The sequence below is a fragment of the Mesoplodon mirus genome, assembly GCF_964341445.2.
Source record: "Mesoplodon mirus genome assembly, chromosome: 2".
NCBI lineage: Eukaryota > Metazoa > Chordata > Mammalia > Artiodactyla > Ziphiidae > Mesoplodon > Mesoplodon mirus.
In genome coordinates, this window is record NC_138977.1 from 88,424,698 (window position 1) to 88,443,776 (window position 19,079).

At 37.2% G+C, this 19,079-nt stretch overlaps 1 protein-coding gene across 2 annotated transcripts in view; it reads right to left on the reverse strand.

Annotated features, from left to right (window-relative positions):
- Positions 1–19,079, reverse strand: part of CORIN (corin, serine peptidase) — a 229,245-nt gene that overhangs the window by 2,450 nt on the left and 207,716 nt on the right. For both annotated transcript variants that reach the window (XM_082638500.1, XM_082638499.1), the window contains 2 exons: positions 17,530–17,801; positions 15,273–15,406 (listed from right to left, as the gene is read on the reverse strand). In XM_082638500.1, the coding sequence (XP_082494626.1) occupies positions 15,273–15,406; positions 17,530–17,801 (406 nt within the window). The remainder of the gene's footprint in view (positions 1–15,272; positions 15,407–17,529; positions 17,802–19,079) is intronic.

A 19,079-nucleotide genomic window follows, 5' to 3' on the forward strand; every position in this document is an offset into this window, starting at 1 on the left:
TTCCATGAAATCAGAGGACTTTTTGTCATTTCCTGCACTTAATGAAAATATATCAAACTTTTTTTTAATTTAGCGTATCAGAACTGAGTCTCATAATTGATTTCATTCTTTAATTTTGATCCATTTTATAAATGTAGAATATACCCAAAATGGAACATTCAAGGATAGTTTTCCCACAAAAAAAGTGCTAGAAAAATAAAATAATTCATTACTTTCAAGATTCTTGCTATGTGAATGAATGCACTAAGTAAGACCATTTACTGTATTTAATAGAAAAAAATTGCCATGCTTAAACAGAAAATACCACATAAGAATTAATTATAGTAAAACATTTATTTATAACCTACATTTTATTTCACATGCATAGTAGTGGTTTTCATTCTTGATATTTAAGTTTAGGTGTTGCAGACGAGTTTTGCTCAGTTTTTTTGTCCACATATAATTAACAGAAAAATGCTATGGCTTTAAAAATGCTAATGTTTGCTATATCTGAAAAGATGAGAATGAGAGATGTATCCTGCATGGCCTCAAAAGAGAAGGATTGATACCCTAGAAAATAAGTAAGTATGTGGACTCATGGCAGAAATTTACAAATACTCGTTGCCCTGCAAGAGTTTCAAACTTGGAAGTACATCTATGGTCCTCCCGCTTTGTAATGTCAGGGAATAGTAGAAATCATGTTTATTGATGCTCTTCTAAACATTTTCCCTGTATTAGTTCATTTAATCTTCATGAAATCCCTACAGGTTAATAATAATTATTATTTACATGTTATTACTTATATAATTATTTAAATATATAATAATTATAACTGTTATATCTATTTTGGAGATGATAAAACTGAAGCACAGTTTTATAACTTGTTCATTAGCAGAGCTAGGAGTTAAACCCAGGCAGTCTGGCACATGACTCCAACTTTATAACTACTAGGTTATCTTGTTTCTTAGAAATACTACTGAATACAACTGCTATTAAAACAAAATTGACTTTATGATTGTGCTATATGCTTCGGTAGAAGTGGTGATCTGTTTTTTTTAATTGACGTTTAGTTGACTTAGAATATTATGTTAGTTTCAGGTGTACAGCAAAGTGATTCAGTTACGTATTTCTTCAGATTATTTTCCATTATAGGTTAATACAAGATATTGAATATAGTTCCCTGCACTATACAGTAAATCCTTGTTGCTTATCTACTTTATGTATAGTAGTTTGTTAGTGCCATACTCCTAATTTATCCTTTCCCCCCTCCCTTTCCCCTTTGGTAACTATAAGTTTGTTTTCTATGTCTGTGAGTCTGTTTCTATTTTATATGTAGATCCATTTGTATTATTTTTTAGATTTCACATGTAAGTGATATAATATTTGTTTTTCTTGGATCTCACTAAGTATACTATTCTCTAGGTCCATCCATGTTGCTGCAAATGGAATTATTTCTTTTTTTGGCTGAGTAATATTCCATTGTACCACATTTTCTTAAGCCAATCAGGTGTTGGTGGGCACTTGGGTTGTTTCCATGTCTTAGTTATTGTAAATAGTGCTGCTATGAACAATGGGGTGCATATATCTTTTCGAATTAGAGTTTTCATCTTTTCCAGATATATGCCCAGGAGAGGGATTGCTGGATCATATGGTAACTCTATTTTTAGTTTCTTAAGGAACCTCTGTACTGTTTTCTATACTGGCTACACCAATTTACATTCCCACCAACAGTGTAGAAGGGTTCCCTTTTCTCCACACCCTCTCCAGCATTTATTATTTGCAGACTTTTTGATGATAGCCAGTCAGACCAGTGTGAGGTGATACATCATTATGGTTTTGATTTGTATTTCCCTAATAATTAGCAGTGTTAAGCACGTTCTCATGTGCCTGTTGACCATCTGTATGTCGTTTTTGGAGAAATGTCTATTTAGGTTTTCTGCCCACTGGGTTGTTTGTTTTTTCAATATTGAATTGTATGAGCTGTTTGTATATTTTGGATATTAACCCCTTGTCAGTCACATCATTTGCAATTACTTCCTCCCATTCTGTAGGTTGTTTTTTTGTTTTGTTGATGGTTTCCTTTGACATGGAAAAGCTTTAAGTTTGATTTGGTCCCATTTGTTTATTTTTGCTTTTATTTCTTTTGCCTTGGGAGACTGATCTAAGAAAATCTTGCTACAATGTATAGCAGAGAATGTTTTGTCTATGTAATCTTCTACGAGTTTTATGGTATGTCTTAACATTTAGTCCTTTAAACCACTTTGAATTTATTTTTCTATAAGGTATGATTTACATGTAGCTGTCCAGCTTTCCCAACACCACTTTTTGAAGAGATTGTCTTTTCTGCATTGTATTCTTGCCTCCTTTGTCATAGATTAATTGACCATAAGTGTTTGGGTTTATTTCTGGCCTCTCTATCCTGTTCCATTGATCCATAGGTCTGTCTTTGTGCCAATACCAAGCTATTTTGATTACTGTAACTTTGTAGTATAGTCTGAAGTCTGGAAGGGTTATGCCTCCAAGCTTTTTTCTTTTTCCTCAGGACTGCTTTGGCAATTCTGGGTCTTTTGTGGTTCCACATAAATTTTAGGTTTACTTGTTCTAGTTATGTGAAAAAAAATGTCATGGTATTTTGACAGGGATTGCATTAAATCTGTAGATTGCTTTGGGTAGTATGGCCAGTTTAATAATACTAATTCTTCCAATCCAAGAGCATGGGATATCTTTCCATTTCCTTGAATCATCTTCAGTTGCCTTTACAATCTTTTATAGTTTTTAGTATAAAGGTCTTTTACCTCATTAGTTAAGTTTATTCCTGGGTATTTTTTATGTGATTTGAAAAAGGATTTTTAAATTTTCTTTCTGATATTTCATAGTGTAAAGAAATGCAACAGATTTCTGTATATTAATCTTGTATTCTGCTACCTTGCTGAATTCATTTATTCTAATAATTTTTGTGTGGAGACTTTAGGATTCTCTATGTAGAGTATCATGTCATCTGTAAATAGTGACAATTTTATCTTTCCCTCCAACTTGGATATTTTTTATTTCTTTTTCCTGTCTGATTGCTGTGTCTAGGACTTCCAATACTATTTTGAATCGAAGTGGTGAGAGTGGGCACCCTTGTCTTGTTCCTGAGTTTAGCAGGAAGGTTTTCAGCTTTTCAGCATTGAGTATTATGTGGGCTGTAGGTTTGTCACAAATGGCTTTTATTATGTTGAGATATGTTCCCTCTGTACCCACTTTGGTGAGAATTTTTATCATGAATGGATGTTGAATTTTTTCAAATGTTTTCTCTGCATCTATTGAGATGATCATGTGCTTTGTCTTTCCTTTTGTTAATCTGGCACATTACATTTTTCATCTATATTCATCAAATATATTGACCTTTAATTTTCTTTTTTTGTAGTGTCTTTTTCTGATTTTGGTATCAGGGTGATGGTGGCTTCATGGAGTGACTCTGGGAGTTTTCCCTCCTTTTCAATTTTTTGGCATAGTTTGAGAAGGATAGGTATAAGTTTTTCTTTGTATGTTTGGTAGAATTCCCCAGTGAAGCCATCAGGTCCTGGACTTTTGTTTGCAGGGAGTTTTGTTTTCTTTTACAGATTCTATTTCACTTACAGTGCTCAATCTGTTTAAATTATCTATTTCTTCTTGATTCCGTTTTGGTGGGCTGTATGTCTAGAAACTTGTCCATTTCTTTTAGATTGTCCAATTAATTGGCATATAATTTTTCATAGTATTGTCTTATTTTTTTTGTATTTCTGTGGTATTAGTTGTTATTTCTCCTCTTTCATTTCTTATTTTGTTTATTTGGATCCTCTGTTTTCTTCTTGGTGGGCCTGGCTAGAAGTTTGTTGAGTTTTGTTTATCTTTTCAAAAAACCTGGTTTTGATTTTATTGATCTTTTCTATTGTTTTTTTAATCTCTAATTTATTTCCTCTGTAATCTTTATTATTTCCTTCCTTCTGCTGTGAGGTTTTTTTTGTTCTTATTTTTCTAATTCATTTAGCTAGTAGGTTAGGTTGTTTGAGATTTTTCTTATCTCTTGAGGAAGGCCTTATTGCTATGAACTTCCCTATTAGAACTGTTTTTGCTGCATCCCATAGATTTTGTAAGGTTTTGTTCTCATTTTCCGATTTCTTATTTGATTTCATCATTGATCCATTGGGGTTTTTAGTGGCATGTTGTTTAGTCTCCATGTATTCACTCTTTTCCTGTTTTTCTTTCTCTGGTACTTTCATACCATTGTGGTCAGGAAAAATGCTTGAAATGATTTCAAAATTTGTTGAGGCTTGTTTCGTGACCTAGTATGTGGTCTGTCCTGGAGAATGTTCCATGTGTGCTTGAAAACTGGTCTGTTGTGTCATTTAGGACCTCTGTTGCCTTACTGATTTTCTGTCCATTGATGTCACTGGGGTGTTAAAATCTCCTACTATTATTGTATTCCAGTCAATTTCTCCCTTTATGTCTATTAGTATTTCTTTTACATATTTAGGTGCTCCTATATTGGGTGCATATATGTTAATCAGTATAATAGCCTCTTTTAGTATTGATCCCTTTATCATATGATACACTTCTTTGTCTTTCTTTATGGCCTTTGTTTTAAAGTCTATTTTGTCTGATATGAGTATTTCTACCCTGGCTTTCTTATTGTTTCCATTTTCATGAAATATTTTTTCCATCCCCTCACTTTCGGTCTGTGTTTGTCTTTCATCCTAAAGTGAGACATTTTTAGGCAGCATATTGTAGGTTCATGTTTTTTATTCAATCTTTCACTCTGTCTTTTGATTGGATCATTTACTCCACTGACATTTAAGGTAATAATTGACATGGGAGGAGACAAGATGGTGGAGTAGAAGAAATTGAGCTCACCTCCTCTCACAAAAACACCCAAATCACAACCACTGAACAACCATCGACAGAAAAGACTGGAACCTAGCAAAGAAGATATTCTACATCCAAAGACAAAGAAGAAGCCACAAGATGGTAGGAGGAGAACATTTGCAATAAAATCAAATCCCATACACACTGGGTGGGTGACCCAAAAACTGGAAAATAATTATATCACAGAGGTTCTCCCACAGGAGTGAGAGTTCTGAGCCCCACTCAGGCTCTCCAGCCTGGGGATCTGGCATCAGGAGGAGGAGAGCCCAGAGCACTTGGCTTTGAAGGCCAGCAGTGCACGAGAAGGCCTTCAAAGTGCAGGAGCTCCACAGGACTGGGGTAAAAAGAGACTCCACTCTTGGAGGGTACACACAAGGTTTCATGTGCACTGGGATCCAGGGCAAAGAAGTGACTCCATAAGGGCCTGGGCCAGACCTACCTGTGTATCTTGGAGGGTCTCCTGGGGAGGTGGGGGTCAGCTGTGGCTCACTGGGGGCAAGGACACTGGGGGCAGAGGCCCCAGGGAGTACTCATTGGCATGAGCTCTCCTGGAAGTCAACATCTTGGCACTGAAACCTGCCCCCCTCAACAGCCTGCAAGGTCCAGTGTTGGGATGCTTCAGGCCAAACAACCAACACAGCCCCACTTACAGGCTGCCTAAAGTCATCCTGAATGCACAGCTGCCTCTAAGCATACCTCTTGAAACAGCCCTGCCCACCAGAGGGACAAGAACCAGCTCCATCCACCAGTGTGCAGGCACCAGGTCCTCCCACCAGAAAGCCTGCACAAGCCCCTGGACCAACATCACGCACCAGGGGGCAGACACCAGAAGCAAGAGGAACTACAAACCTGCAGCCTGAGAAATGAAGGCCACAAACACAAAGTTAGACGAGATGGCAGAGAAATATGTTCCAGACCAAGGAACAAGATAATAAAACCCCAGAAGAACAAGTAAGTGAAGTGGAGATAGGCAATCTGCCTGAAAAAGTATTCAGAGAAATGATAGTAAAGGTGATCCAAGATCTTGGAAAAATAATGGAGGCACAGCCCGAGAAGATACAAGAAATGATTAATGGAGATTTAAAGAACAAACAAACAGATGAACAACACAAAAATTGAAATGAAAAATACACTAGAAGGAATCAATAGAATAAATGAGGCAGAAGAACAAATAAATGAGCTGGAAGACAGATTGGTGGAAATCATTGCTCCAGAACAGAATAAAGAAAAAAAAATGAAATGAGGACAGTCTAAGAGACCTCTGAGACAACATTAAATGCACCAACTTTTGCATCATAGGGGTCCCAGAAGAGCGAGAGAAAGGGCCTGAGAAAATATTTGAAGAGATAATAGCCGAAAACTTCCCTAACATGGGAAGGGAAACATGGACTGAAGTCCAGGAAGCACAGAGAGGCCCACACAGAATAAACCCAAGGAGGAACATGCCAAGACACATATCAAATTTTCAAAAACTAAAGACAAAGAAAATATTAAAAGCAACAAGTAACATAAAAGGAAATCTTCATATAGTTATCAGCTGATTCTTCAGCAGAAACTGCAGGCCAGAAGGGATTGGCATGATATATTTCAAGTAATGACAGGGAAAAACCAACAACCAAGAATACTCTACCCAGCAAGGCTCTTGTTCAGATTCGATGGAGTAATCAAAACCTTTACAGACAAGCAAAAGCTAAGAGAATTCAGCACCACCAAACCAGCTTTACAACAAAATGCCAACAAACTGCTAAAGGAACTTCTCTAGGCAGAAAAGAAAAGGCCACAATTAGAAACAAGAAAATTATGAATGGGAAAGCTCACCAGTAAAGGCAAATATACAGTAAAGGTAGGAAATCATCTCCCTGCAGGTATGATATCAAAACGAGTAATCATGAGAAGAGACTACAAATGTAGGATATTAGAAATGCATATGAAATTAAGAAACCAGCAACTTAAATCAATCTTTTATACATGTAGACTGCTATATCAAAATCTCATGGTTGATTCAAAAGGATACATTCAGCACAATGTTCATTGCAGCAATGTTTACAATAGTCAAGACATGGAAGCAACCTACATGTCCATCAACAGATGAATGCATAAAGTAGATGTGGTATATCTATACAATAGAATATTACTCAGCCATTAAAAAGAATGAAATTATGCCATTGGCAGCAACATGGATGGACACTGAGATTATCATACTAAGTGAAGTCAGAGAAAGACATATCATATGACATCATTTATGTGCGGAATCATAGAAAAATGATACAAATGAACTTATTTACAAAACAGAAATAGACTCACAAACTAAGAAAAGAAACTTTTGGTTACTAAAGGGGAAATGTTGGGGGGGAGGGATAAATTGGAAGTTTGGGATTGACATACACACTACTATATTTAAAATAGATAACTAATGAGAACCTACTGTATAGCACAAGGAACTCTACTCAATATTCTGTAATGACCTAAATGGGAAAATAATTTGAAAAAGATTAGATATATGTATGACTGAATCACTTTGCCCTACACCTGAAACTAACATTGTAAATCAACTATACTCCAATATAAAAAAGTTTTTTAAAAACCTCATGGTAACCACAAACCAAAAATCTACAATAGATACACACAAAAAAAAGAAAAAGCAACCCAAATACAACTCTAAAGATAGTCATCAAATCACAAGAGAACAAAAGAGGGAGGGAAGGAAAAAAGACCTACAGAAACAAATCATAAACAATTAAAATGGCAGTAAGAATACACATATTGATAATTATCTTAAATGTAAATGGATTAAATGCTCCAACCAAAAGACATAAACTGGCTGAATGTATACAAAAATGAGACCTGAATATATGCTGTTGACAAGAGACCCACTTCAGATCTAGGGATAGATACAGAATGAAAGTGAGGGGATGGAAAAAGCTATTCCATGCAAATGGAAGTCAAAGCTGGAGTAGCAATACTCATATCAGACAAAATAGAATTTAAAGACTGTTACAAGAGACAGAAAAGGACACCACAGAATGATCAAGGGATCAATCCAAGAAGAAGATATAACAATTATATATGCACCCAACATAGGAGCACCTCAATACATAAGGCAACTGCTAACAGCTGTAAAAGGAGAAATCAACAGTACACAATAATAGTGGGGACTTTAACACCCCACTTACATCAATGGACAGATCCTCCAGACAGAAAAATCCATAAGGAAACACAGACCTTAAATGACACATCAGACCAGGTGGACTTAATTGATATTTAGAGAGCATTCCATCTGAAAGCAGCTGAATACACTTTCTTCTCAAGTGTACATGGAACATTCTCCAGGATAGATCATGTGCTGGGCCACAAAGCAAACCTAGGTAAATTTAAGAAAATTGAAATTATATCAAGCATCATTTTTTACCACAACACTCTGAGATTAGATATCAACTACAAGAAAAAAAAACTGTAAAAAACACAAACACGTGGAGGCTAAACAATATGTTACTAAACAACCAATGGACCACCGAAGGAATCAAAGAGGAAATCAAAAAATACCTAGAGACAAATGAAAATGAAAACACAATGATCCAAAACCTTTGGGATGCAGCAAAAGCAGTTCTAATAGGGAAGTTTATAGCAATACAACCTTACCTCAGGAAACAAGAAAATTTTCAAATAAGCAACCTAACCTTACACCTAAAGCAACTAGAGAAAGAGAAAACAAACACAACCTAAAGTTAGTAAAAGGAAAGAAATCATTAGACCAGAAATAAATGAAAGATGAAAAAAACAACAGAAAAGATCAATGAAACTAAAAGCTGGTTCTTTGAAAAGATAAAATTGATAAATATTTAGCTAGACTCGTCAAGGAAAAAAAGGTAAGGGGCTTAAATCAAAATCAGAAATGAAAAAGAAGTTACAACAGACACCACAGAAATACAAAGCATCCTAAGAGACTACTACAAGCAACTATATGCCAATAAAATGGACAGCCTAGAAGAAATGGAAAAAATCTTAGAAAGGTACAATCCTCCAAGACTGAACCAGGAAGAAATAGAAAATATGAATAGACCAATCACAAGTACTGATATTGAAACTGTGATGAAAAAACTCCCAACAAACAAAAGCCCAGGACCAGATGGCTTCACAGGCAAATTCTATCAAATGTTTAGAGAAGAGTTAACACCTATACTTCTGAAACTATTCCAAAAAACTGCAGAGGAAAGAACACTCCCAAATTCATTCTATGAGGCCACCATCACCCTGACACCAAAACCAGACAAAGATACCACAAAAATAAAAAAAAAAAAGGAAATTACAGGCCAATATCACTGAACATAGACCCAAAAATACTCAACCAGAATACTAGCAGACCAAATCCAACAATACATTAAAAGGATCATACACTGTGATCAAGTGGGTATTATCCCAGGAATGCAAGGATTTCTCAATATCCACAAATCAATCCGTGTGATACACCACAATAACAAATTGAAGAATAAAAACCATATGATCATCTCAGTATGTGCAGAAAAATCTTTTGACAAAATTCAACACCCATTTATGATAAAAAAAAAAAAAAGCTCTCCAGAAAGTGGGCAGAGAGGGACCATAACTCAACATAATAAAGGCCATATATGACAAGCCCACAGCTAACATCATACTCATCAGTGAGATGTTGAAAGTATGTCCTCTAAGATCAGGAACAAGACAAGGATACCTACTCTTGCCATGTTTACTCAACATAGTTTTGGAAGTCCTAGCAATGGCAATCAGAGAAGAAAAAGAAATAAAAGGAATCCAAATTGGAAAAGAAAAAGTAAAACCATCACTGTTTGCAGATGCCATAATAACTATACATAGAAAATTCTAAAGATGCTACCAGAAAACTACTAGAGCTCATCAATGAATTTGGTAAAGTTTTAGGATACAAAATTAATACACAGAAATCTGTTGAACTTCTATGCATTATCAACAAAAGATCAAAAAGAGAAATTATGGAAAAATCCCATTTCCCATTGCATCAAAAAGAATAAAATACCTAGGAATAAACTTACCTAAGGAGACCAAAGACCTCTATTGAGAAAATTATAAGACGATGATGAAAGAAATCGAAGATGACACAAACAGATGGAAAGATACACCATGTTCTTGGCTTGGAAGAATCAATGCTGTCAAAATGACTAGACTACCCAAGGCAATCTATAGATTCAGTGCAATCCCTATCAAATTACCAATGGCATTTTTCACAGAATTAGAACAAAAAAATCTTAAAATTTGTACGGAAACATAAAAGGCCCCATATAGCCAAAGCAATCTTGAGAAAGAAAAACAGAGCTGGAGGAATTAGGCTCCCTCACTTCAGAATATACTATAAAGCTACAGTAATTAAAACAGTATGGTACTGGCACAACGAAAGACTTATAGATCAATGGAACAGTATAGAAAGCCCAGAAATAGACCCACACACCTATGGTCAATTAATATATGACAAAGGAAGCAAGAGTATACAATGGAGAAAAGACAGCCTCTTCCATAAGTGGTGCTGAGAAGACTGGACTGCTACATGTAAAAGAATGAAATTAGAATATTCTCTAACACCACACACAAAAACTCAAAATGGATTAAAGATCTAAATGTAAGACCAGATACTATAAAACTCTTACAGGAAAACATAGGCAGAATACTCTGTGACATAAATCACAGCAATATGTTTTTGGATCTACCTCCTAGAGTAATGAATATAAAAACAAAAATAAACAAATGAGACCTAATTAAACTTAAAAGCTTTTGCACAGCAAAGGAAACCATCAACAAAACAAAAAGACAACCTACAGAATGGGTAAAAATATTTGCAAATGATGCGACCAACAAGGATTAATCTCCAAAATATACAAACAGCTCATGTGGCTCAATATCAGAAAAACAAACACCCCAATCAAAAAAATGGGCAGAAGATCTAAATAGACATTTCTCCAAAGAATACATACAGATGGCCAAAAAGCAGGTGAAAAGATGCTCATTATTACTAATTATTAGAGAAATGCCAATCAAAACTACAATGAGTTATCACTACACACTGGCCAGAATGGCCATCATCAAAAAGTCCGTAAGCAATAAATGCTGGAGAGGGTGTGGAGGAAAGGGAACCCTCTTACACTGTTGGTGGGAAGATAAATTGGTACAACCACTATGGAGAACAGTATGGAGGTTCCTTGAAAAACTGAAAATAGAGCTACCCTATGATCCAGCAATCCCATTTCTGGGCAAATGTCCAGAGAAAACCATAATTTGAAAAGATACATGCACCCCAATGTTCATTGCTGCACTATTTACAATAGCCAAGACATGGAAGCAACCTAAATGCCCATCAGCAGAGGAATGGATAAAGAAGATGTGCTACATATATATACAGTGGAATATTACTCAGCCATTAAAAAGAATGAAATAATGTCATTTGCAGCAACATGGATGGACTAGGAGATTATCATACTAACTGAAGTAAGAGAAAGACAAATATCATATGATATCACCTATATTTGGAATCTAAAAAGATGATACAAATGAACTTATTTACAAAACAGAAATAGACCCATAGACTTAGAAAACAAACTTATGGTTACCAAAGAGGAAAGGTCGGGGGGGTGGGGAGTGGATAAATTATGAAGTTGGGATTAGCATATACATTAGTATATATATAAAACAGATCATCAACAAGGACCTACTGTATAGCACAGGGAACTTGACTCAATATTCTGTAATAACCTATACGGGAAAAGAATCTGAAAAAGAATGGATATATGAATATGTATAACTGAACCACTGCTGTATACCTGAAACTAATACAACATGGTAAATCAACTATACACCAATATAAAATAAAAATTAAATAATTAGTGATAGGTATGTACTTATTGCCATTTTAAACCTTGTTTTCCAGTTGTTTTTGTAGTTCTTCCTTGTTCATTTCTTCTTTTTGTTTGTCCTTTTGTGGTTTATTTTCTTTTGTAGTATGCTTGAGTTCCTTTCTTTCTGGTTTTTGTGGACCTATTGTGTGTTTTGATTTCTGATTACTATGGATTTCAAGTATGTTGACCCATTATTATATCTTTAAACTGCTAGTCATACAAATTCAAACACATTCTAAAAGATTTTTATACTCCACTCTCCCATATTTTGTGATTTTTGATGTTCTATTTTACATCTTCATACTTATTCTTTTGCTGTTAATTGTAGTTATAATTGCTTTTACAAAAAAAAATTTTTTTTTGCTTTTTAATCTATGTACTGGCCTATTTAAGTGATCTTCAATCCTTTTACGTATTTGCTTCTCCTATTGTGATTTTCATTTCCAATAGATTCTTGCTTCTTTTCTAGAGAAAGAAGAAGACCCTCTTCTTCAATATTTAGAGAAGACCCTTCAATATTTCTTTTAGGGTAGGTTTAGTGTTGCTCTATTCTTTTAGTTTTTTCTTGTCTGAGAAATTCTTTATCTCTCATTCTATTCTAAATGATAATCTTGCTGGGTAGAGTATCCTAGGTTGAAGGTTTTTCCCTTTCAGAACCTTGAATATATCATGCCACTTCCTACAAGTGGTGAACATTGCATTCATAACTTACCAATGCTGTAAACCTAACTAATAAGCATAGATTTTGCAAGAGGCTAAGCTGTTCTGTCTGAAAGCCTAATTGATTTTTAAGCAAAATTTACTGGAAACAATTTTATTAGACATATTCCACAATTTTTTCATCTCCTCTTATATAAAAGAAATGCTAAGATACTGACTTATTTAGGTTGAGCTACTTATTATGCCAGAGAGTGATTAAAATGGGATATTTACAGGTCAGCATCTCTGCACTTCCAGATCAGAAACTTAGCCACATAATTATTTAGCATCTAATTTTTGCAAGATTATGTGCTACTGTCTACACAAGTAAAGAGCTACTTTTGTCCCCAAGGGGCCAAAACTCCACTTGGGTAATGAGAAAAACTTTACATGAAAGCAAAATCTAAGGGCTGTAAATAAAGGAGTCTTCAAAGGAATAAGTGATTACTTCCAGCCGGAGGGGAACATAGGGTCCCCATAAGAGTGGGTCTTGAGCTAGGCTTAATGAGGCAGGTGGACATTTGTTAGTTGGAAAACAAGAGGTGAAGAAGCATCAATTCAAAACAAAAGGGGGATACAGCTAGAGGCACAGTTTGTCTGGTTTCTGGTCCTCTTTTCTTCTTCATAATATTGGGCTTTAGGCCAAAGTTTATGTTTGGTTTCAATACTGAGTTCCATGGTTTCTAGGCCTTAACAAAGGACCCATGGCTTCCAAGGTGACCTGTTGATGCAATTAAGGAAGGTAATGAGAGGTTCTGGTGCATAATCTTGCTCCAGACTTGGTAAAAAGTAGCTTTTGTTTGTTTTGTGTTTTGTTTTCTACCTGGGGTTGTGTTAGCATCTGGTATGCATTTAAGATATCCACAGTGTGGAATTCCCACCACAAAAGAAGTTGGCAGGACCTGTTTCCTATTAGACATTACGATATGAACATGCCTATGCCTGTGGCTGTGTTGGACCTTCATTTCTCTTTCAAAGAATCACCTTCTATCCCCTCCCTTTAGCAGTTACCAAGAGATGAAGAGGAACTAGTTTTTGGTACACGTCCAGATCATGTTGGCAACAGGGAGAAATGTATTCACATTAATCATTGCTTCTAGGATAGTGAAGTGACCAAGCACTTGAATTCTGAAGCCAGGCTGCCTACATTCATATCTTCATTCTACCACCTTAATGCTGGGTGATATGGGGTAAATTACTTAACTCTGGTCCCTTGTTTTCTTGATCTGTAAAATAGGAAAAACACAGATACTGCCACAAGAGATGACTGTGAGAATTAAGTGAGTTATCAGAAAGTATTTAGAAGAGATCCTGGAACACAGTAAGCACTAACTGGTAGATGTTAACATTCACATTGTTGATATTCATTGAGGGCATATGCCAGACGTCATATACAGATATGTTAAAATATTGGGACGTTAACCCAGTTAATCCTAAAGATACGCTGCAAATCAGACAGAATCAGCCCCATCTTACTTGGGAGAAAATATTCTAGAGAGGTTAAATAAGTTCTTCAGGTCACACTGTTCTCACTGCCAGAGATGGGAGCCAACCCAGACCTTTCAGGTTGCAAATCATGTGTCCTAGCCCTGACACCATGCTGCCTCCTAGTCACTTTTTTTTTTTTTTTTTTTGGCTTTGGTCTATCAAACCTAGGCCTCTTGAATGGAAGGCAGGGGTTCCTCTATCACTGCCCACCTCAGCTGGATGACTTGGGGCCAGAGGACAGAAGGGAAGGCGACTCACTGAAACTTCAAGGGAGCCTGCCTCCCTCTTTCCCATGACAACTGTCTAAATCACCACCAGGCCATTTCTATTCTGAAATGGACAATCAAAAATGTCACTTTATTATGTTGGGTCAGGGGCAATAGCATTGTTGCATCTATTCTTCAATTCTAAAACTTGGGGGCAATTTGATCTACTCCAAAGCGGTGAAATAACAAAGATCTTTCATAGCACTGTAGTGCAATAACTGCCTTCCCCACTGTTACAAGCTTCTTTAAGTGCTCTCCCTTTTTCATCCTCCCCTGGGAGCCAGTCCAGTATAATATGCAATGAGTGTTTATTAAGTAAAAATGCTTCCCTGCGGGGGTGGGGGGCGCGGGGGGAGTGGTGGTGGGATGAACACTGATGTGTATAAAATGGATGACTAATAAGAACCTGCTGTATAAAAAAATACATAAAATTCAAAAAAATGCTTCCTTGCATTGCTAAGTCAGCATACTCTATGAACTGTTGTGACCAGAAATCCTGAGTCTAAAGGTCGTGTTCAGTGATATTCGAAGACATGCTGGCAATCACGTGCAGCTCCAGACAATGCCAGTGTGACCAACTCCTGAGACGGAGGTGGGTCTGTCACACACCCTGGAGATTGGGGTGTTGTATGTGTTTCAGTGCCATCACCCCAATGGTTGAATATGCTCTTGGTGTCTGTCCCCTGCTTCCTGAGGCAACCTGGTTGGAGCTCTGGTTACCACTAGCTGCTCTCAGAAACTTGCTTGTCCTGGCCACTAAAATGGTCCAAGGAGATGGATCAGAACAACTGCTTCTCCTCCTGTTGCTGGCCCAGGGTGCTGACCCCATGCAGGAGGTGAGAAAGCAGAAGGCAACCTGAGTGGGGGGCATGGAGGTTACTCAGGGCATTGCCTGGGTCCTGAATAAAGGAAAACACCCTGTGAATAATTAAACATTTGGTAATAAATTATTTTCAAAAAATGTTCCCAAAGGGCCACATGAATACTAATGGACTTATATGGACCCATTGAACCTACTGCTGAACTGAATCTCCTTGGTAACCAGAAAGCAACTTACCATGCACGAGTCAACTGTGCCAGACTCATAGCCAGCACAGATCATCCGGGTGGTGATGGTCTTCGTGTCAAAGTAGGACTGACACTGCTCCAGAGAAATAATGCGGACTTCTCCCTCTTGCAGCTTAAAAGGCACTGGATTTTTTAAAAAGAAGAAGAAATAAAATATGAGGGTAAAATGACTCAAAAATGAGGCTAGCCAAATATGAAATGATAATATTTTTATATCAAGAAAACCATGCTCTTAAAATGTCATTTCAAAAATGAAGCTCATTTGGAATCAGAATTTTCCAATTATAAGTGCTGATAGCAATCATTTAATCAAACCCCTTCATTTTGTTAATGAGAAAATTGAGGCACTGACTGGTTAAGTAACCTGGCTCATGCTTTCCCTCTCTTATTATGTGTAGCAACATAAACAATAGCTACTACAATGAAAAGGAAAATAATCAAGCCAGAGCTCTGCTCCAGGTGGGAGGCTGCCAGCTCTGTGACAGCTCAACATGTGAGCCCTGCTCTGCTAAAGTTCAGACTGCCTGTTCAGACTAACAGAGGAAGGGTTGCCCTATCCTTGGTTTGAACAGTGTGTCTCATCATGTGCTACAGTAGCCATCATTTGAGGTCAGAACCTTTAATCCTAGAGGACGCATCAGAGAGATGTCAAAGGGAAAAGCCATCCCTTAGTGTCAGCAGAGAGAACATGTGAATTCCATCTTGCTCCAAAGTTCTCACAGAATAACAATGTATTTCTCAAAGCCAGCAGCAAGAATCTCTCATTGTTCAGCCATTCTACAAAACATACACACTGTTCTCCTTTTAAATAGTGATGGTGAAGCAGTGTACATGTACAGGGTACCTTAATGGAAGAAAGAATACGTTTTCCAATACTTTTGGAAAAATCAGTGCAATGCAGACAGTGGAAGTTCCCCAAGTTGTCGAAAGAATGGTAAAAAGAACCATCACTAATGTTTACTGGGTACCCACAGTGGGCCAGGCTCCTGCACTCAGCATTCTCTGGGCCTATTTTCTTTAATCTTTACAATAATCCTGTTTGTTAGACAGTTGCTATTATTTTTTCCATTTTATAGTAAGCTAGAAAGTGGTGTAGTCAGTGTCAATCAGATCTTTTCAATGAACTCATACCCTTGCTCTTCCTACTACATTATATACGTGGTGTGTGCCACATGTCACATGATTACTCTGAGTTTAATGTGGATATTGGGAACAATAGAAGTAGAGGCAATATAGATTCTGCTCTCATATATCACAAAACTAATTATAGCTTTTAAAAACCAAGATTAGCGGGCATGGTGACATCATATGTCTGACATTGCCTTCATATTTCTTACACGTTAGCTTTTCAGAAGTCATTGACTTACTACTATTTACTTTTTTCTTTTTATTCTCAGTTGATCGTATAGAAAAGAAACTCAACTTAGCTCAAAACTTGACTAAATTTCAAAAAAAACAATCGTCCTTCAAATTGGCAGTTGCTAAGATGGATAACAGGACACAGATATATATCATCATCCCTGAGAGCTGCAGTACTACACCTGATAAAGTTGGCATGGTCAGTGCCTACCATTAAAGAAAATATCTCATCGATTAAATCCTTATTCTAAACTTTTAATAAGTCAAGCAAAATGAGAGAGTCCTTTATGGGTGGCTGAGAGTCAGCAGTACAAATTTTTAAATTTCTATATGTTTTATTTTTTGTAATCATCTAAGAACCCAAACTATTTAAATTAATTTGAATAGGCAAATAGCTAACCAGTTTTCCTTCTAGAAAGACTTACAGGTTGTGTTACCAATGTTGATAGGACCAAATCATAACAAAGAGTTGGAAATGGGACCGTCCAGCTTGACTGCAGAAGCGGAACTACCTAACTGCTAGACAGAGGCTCCGAGTGACTTTGCCTGAAGTGAGTGCAAATCACCAATAGAAACAATGCAAGGAAGGATGACTGATAGGTCTCATCTTGCGTGCCAGCTCCAAAACATCAGTAGCGGCTCCCTGGAGAAAGACTGAGATGTGGAGAAGGATTTCTGAGGTTGTATTTGGACTTGGCTGGTTTACGTGCATGGTGAGGTATCGACATCTATGATTTGCACGGAAGGGAGAGTGACACATAATGCTAAGTATTTGTGGCTCTACTTTTATAAGTGAAAATGGGAAATGATTGCCAAAGGCCAGGAAGTACCCCATTGTTTTCCAGTTACAAGCTGAAAGGCAAGTGCTCCTGAGGATCCTGACTTACTTTTGTTGCCCATGTGTCCCCAGCCTGTGATATAGCAGTAAGTATCAGGTTCTAATGACTGCTCCGGGCTGGGTAAGCAGACGGGCCGGACGTAGCTTGTTTCATTGATGTCTTCGCTTAGCTCCACTATGCTGATGTCATAGTCCACCACTGCTCGACTGTAGCGAGGATGCAGGATGATGGTTTTCACAAGGCGCATCTGCATGAACGTTGATGGGTGGTCTAGATTATTGATGCCAAACACCACTTTCCAAACGGCAGCATTCTCTCTCCTAAAATAATAATTCAAGAGCTATTGGCATCTTAAATGCAGATTTATCTTTTAAAATTTACATTTTATTTTTAAAATATTTATTTATGTAAATAATGGCTCTTTCCATGCCCATCTCCCATGTATTCATATAAGAAGCATTTATATAACCCCTGAGCAATTTGCAAATATTGCACTGTTGTGGAAAGCAAAGCCCATGCTTCCTGAATGGTGCTATTCTGGAAAATAACACTTGTTTGCTTTGAAAGGCAGGCAGTGTAGTTAATACTTGCTTCATTGAGTGGGCAAGATGACGAAAAGACGTGAAGAGAAAAGAGACAAGAGAAAAAAATGAAAGAGAGTGAAAAGCTGAGGCTAAGAGATCCCTCCAAGAAGGAGCCAGAGCTTCAGAAATGTCAAGTTTTCAGGGAAGGCTTCTGAAAATTTCAAGCTAGGGGCTTAAAAAGGCCACCCACAACTTCTAATGGGCAGCCTTAGACTTCATTGTTTTTGAAAACTTGTCAGCAATAGTCTAGTCAATTCCACCTTAAAACACTTTTCCACTCGACTTCCAGGACTCTCCAAGCCAGAATTTCCTCCCATCTCTGGGGCCCCTTCCTCTCTGTCTTCTCTGCTGGATCCTCCTCCTTTGCTCTCAGTGTCTATATTGAAGTGCCCCAGGCCGCTGCCTTCAGTCTTCTCATTCTACACTCACCCCCTAGAAGATTTCACCTAGTCCAGTGGCTTTAAATGCCACCCATAGCCTTGTACCTCCCGAACATATATCTCCAGCTCCATCCTCTCCCTTGAGCTGCAGACTTGTACATCCAATTATCCACTCACATATTTGCTTGGATGTTTGATACTGGCTAAGATTTATGAGTTCTAACTGTGTATGTGGCAATGTTGTAAGCATTCAGAATGCATTGTACAATTATTTAATATTTATAGCCACCAGTTATGCAGTTGAATCATCTCTCTTATATGCAACATTGATTGCATCAGCAAGTCTTCACTACTCTGCTTTCAAATATATCCTGAATCTTGTTGTTTCTCCCTTTGCCACCACTACAATCCTAATCTAAGCTACTCTCATCTCCCAAATGATGGCCCTTCTTCTACTCTTCGCCCCTGTAACCCATTCTCCTCCCAGTCGCAGAGTGATCTTTTTAAAAATAAAATTAGATCAAATTCATTTTCTGCTCATAATTCTCCAAGGACTTTGAATCACACTCAAGACAAACTGTAGACTCCTATCCATGGCCTTCAAGGCCCCACATGACCTGCTCCATTCGAACCC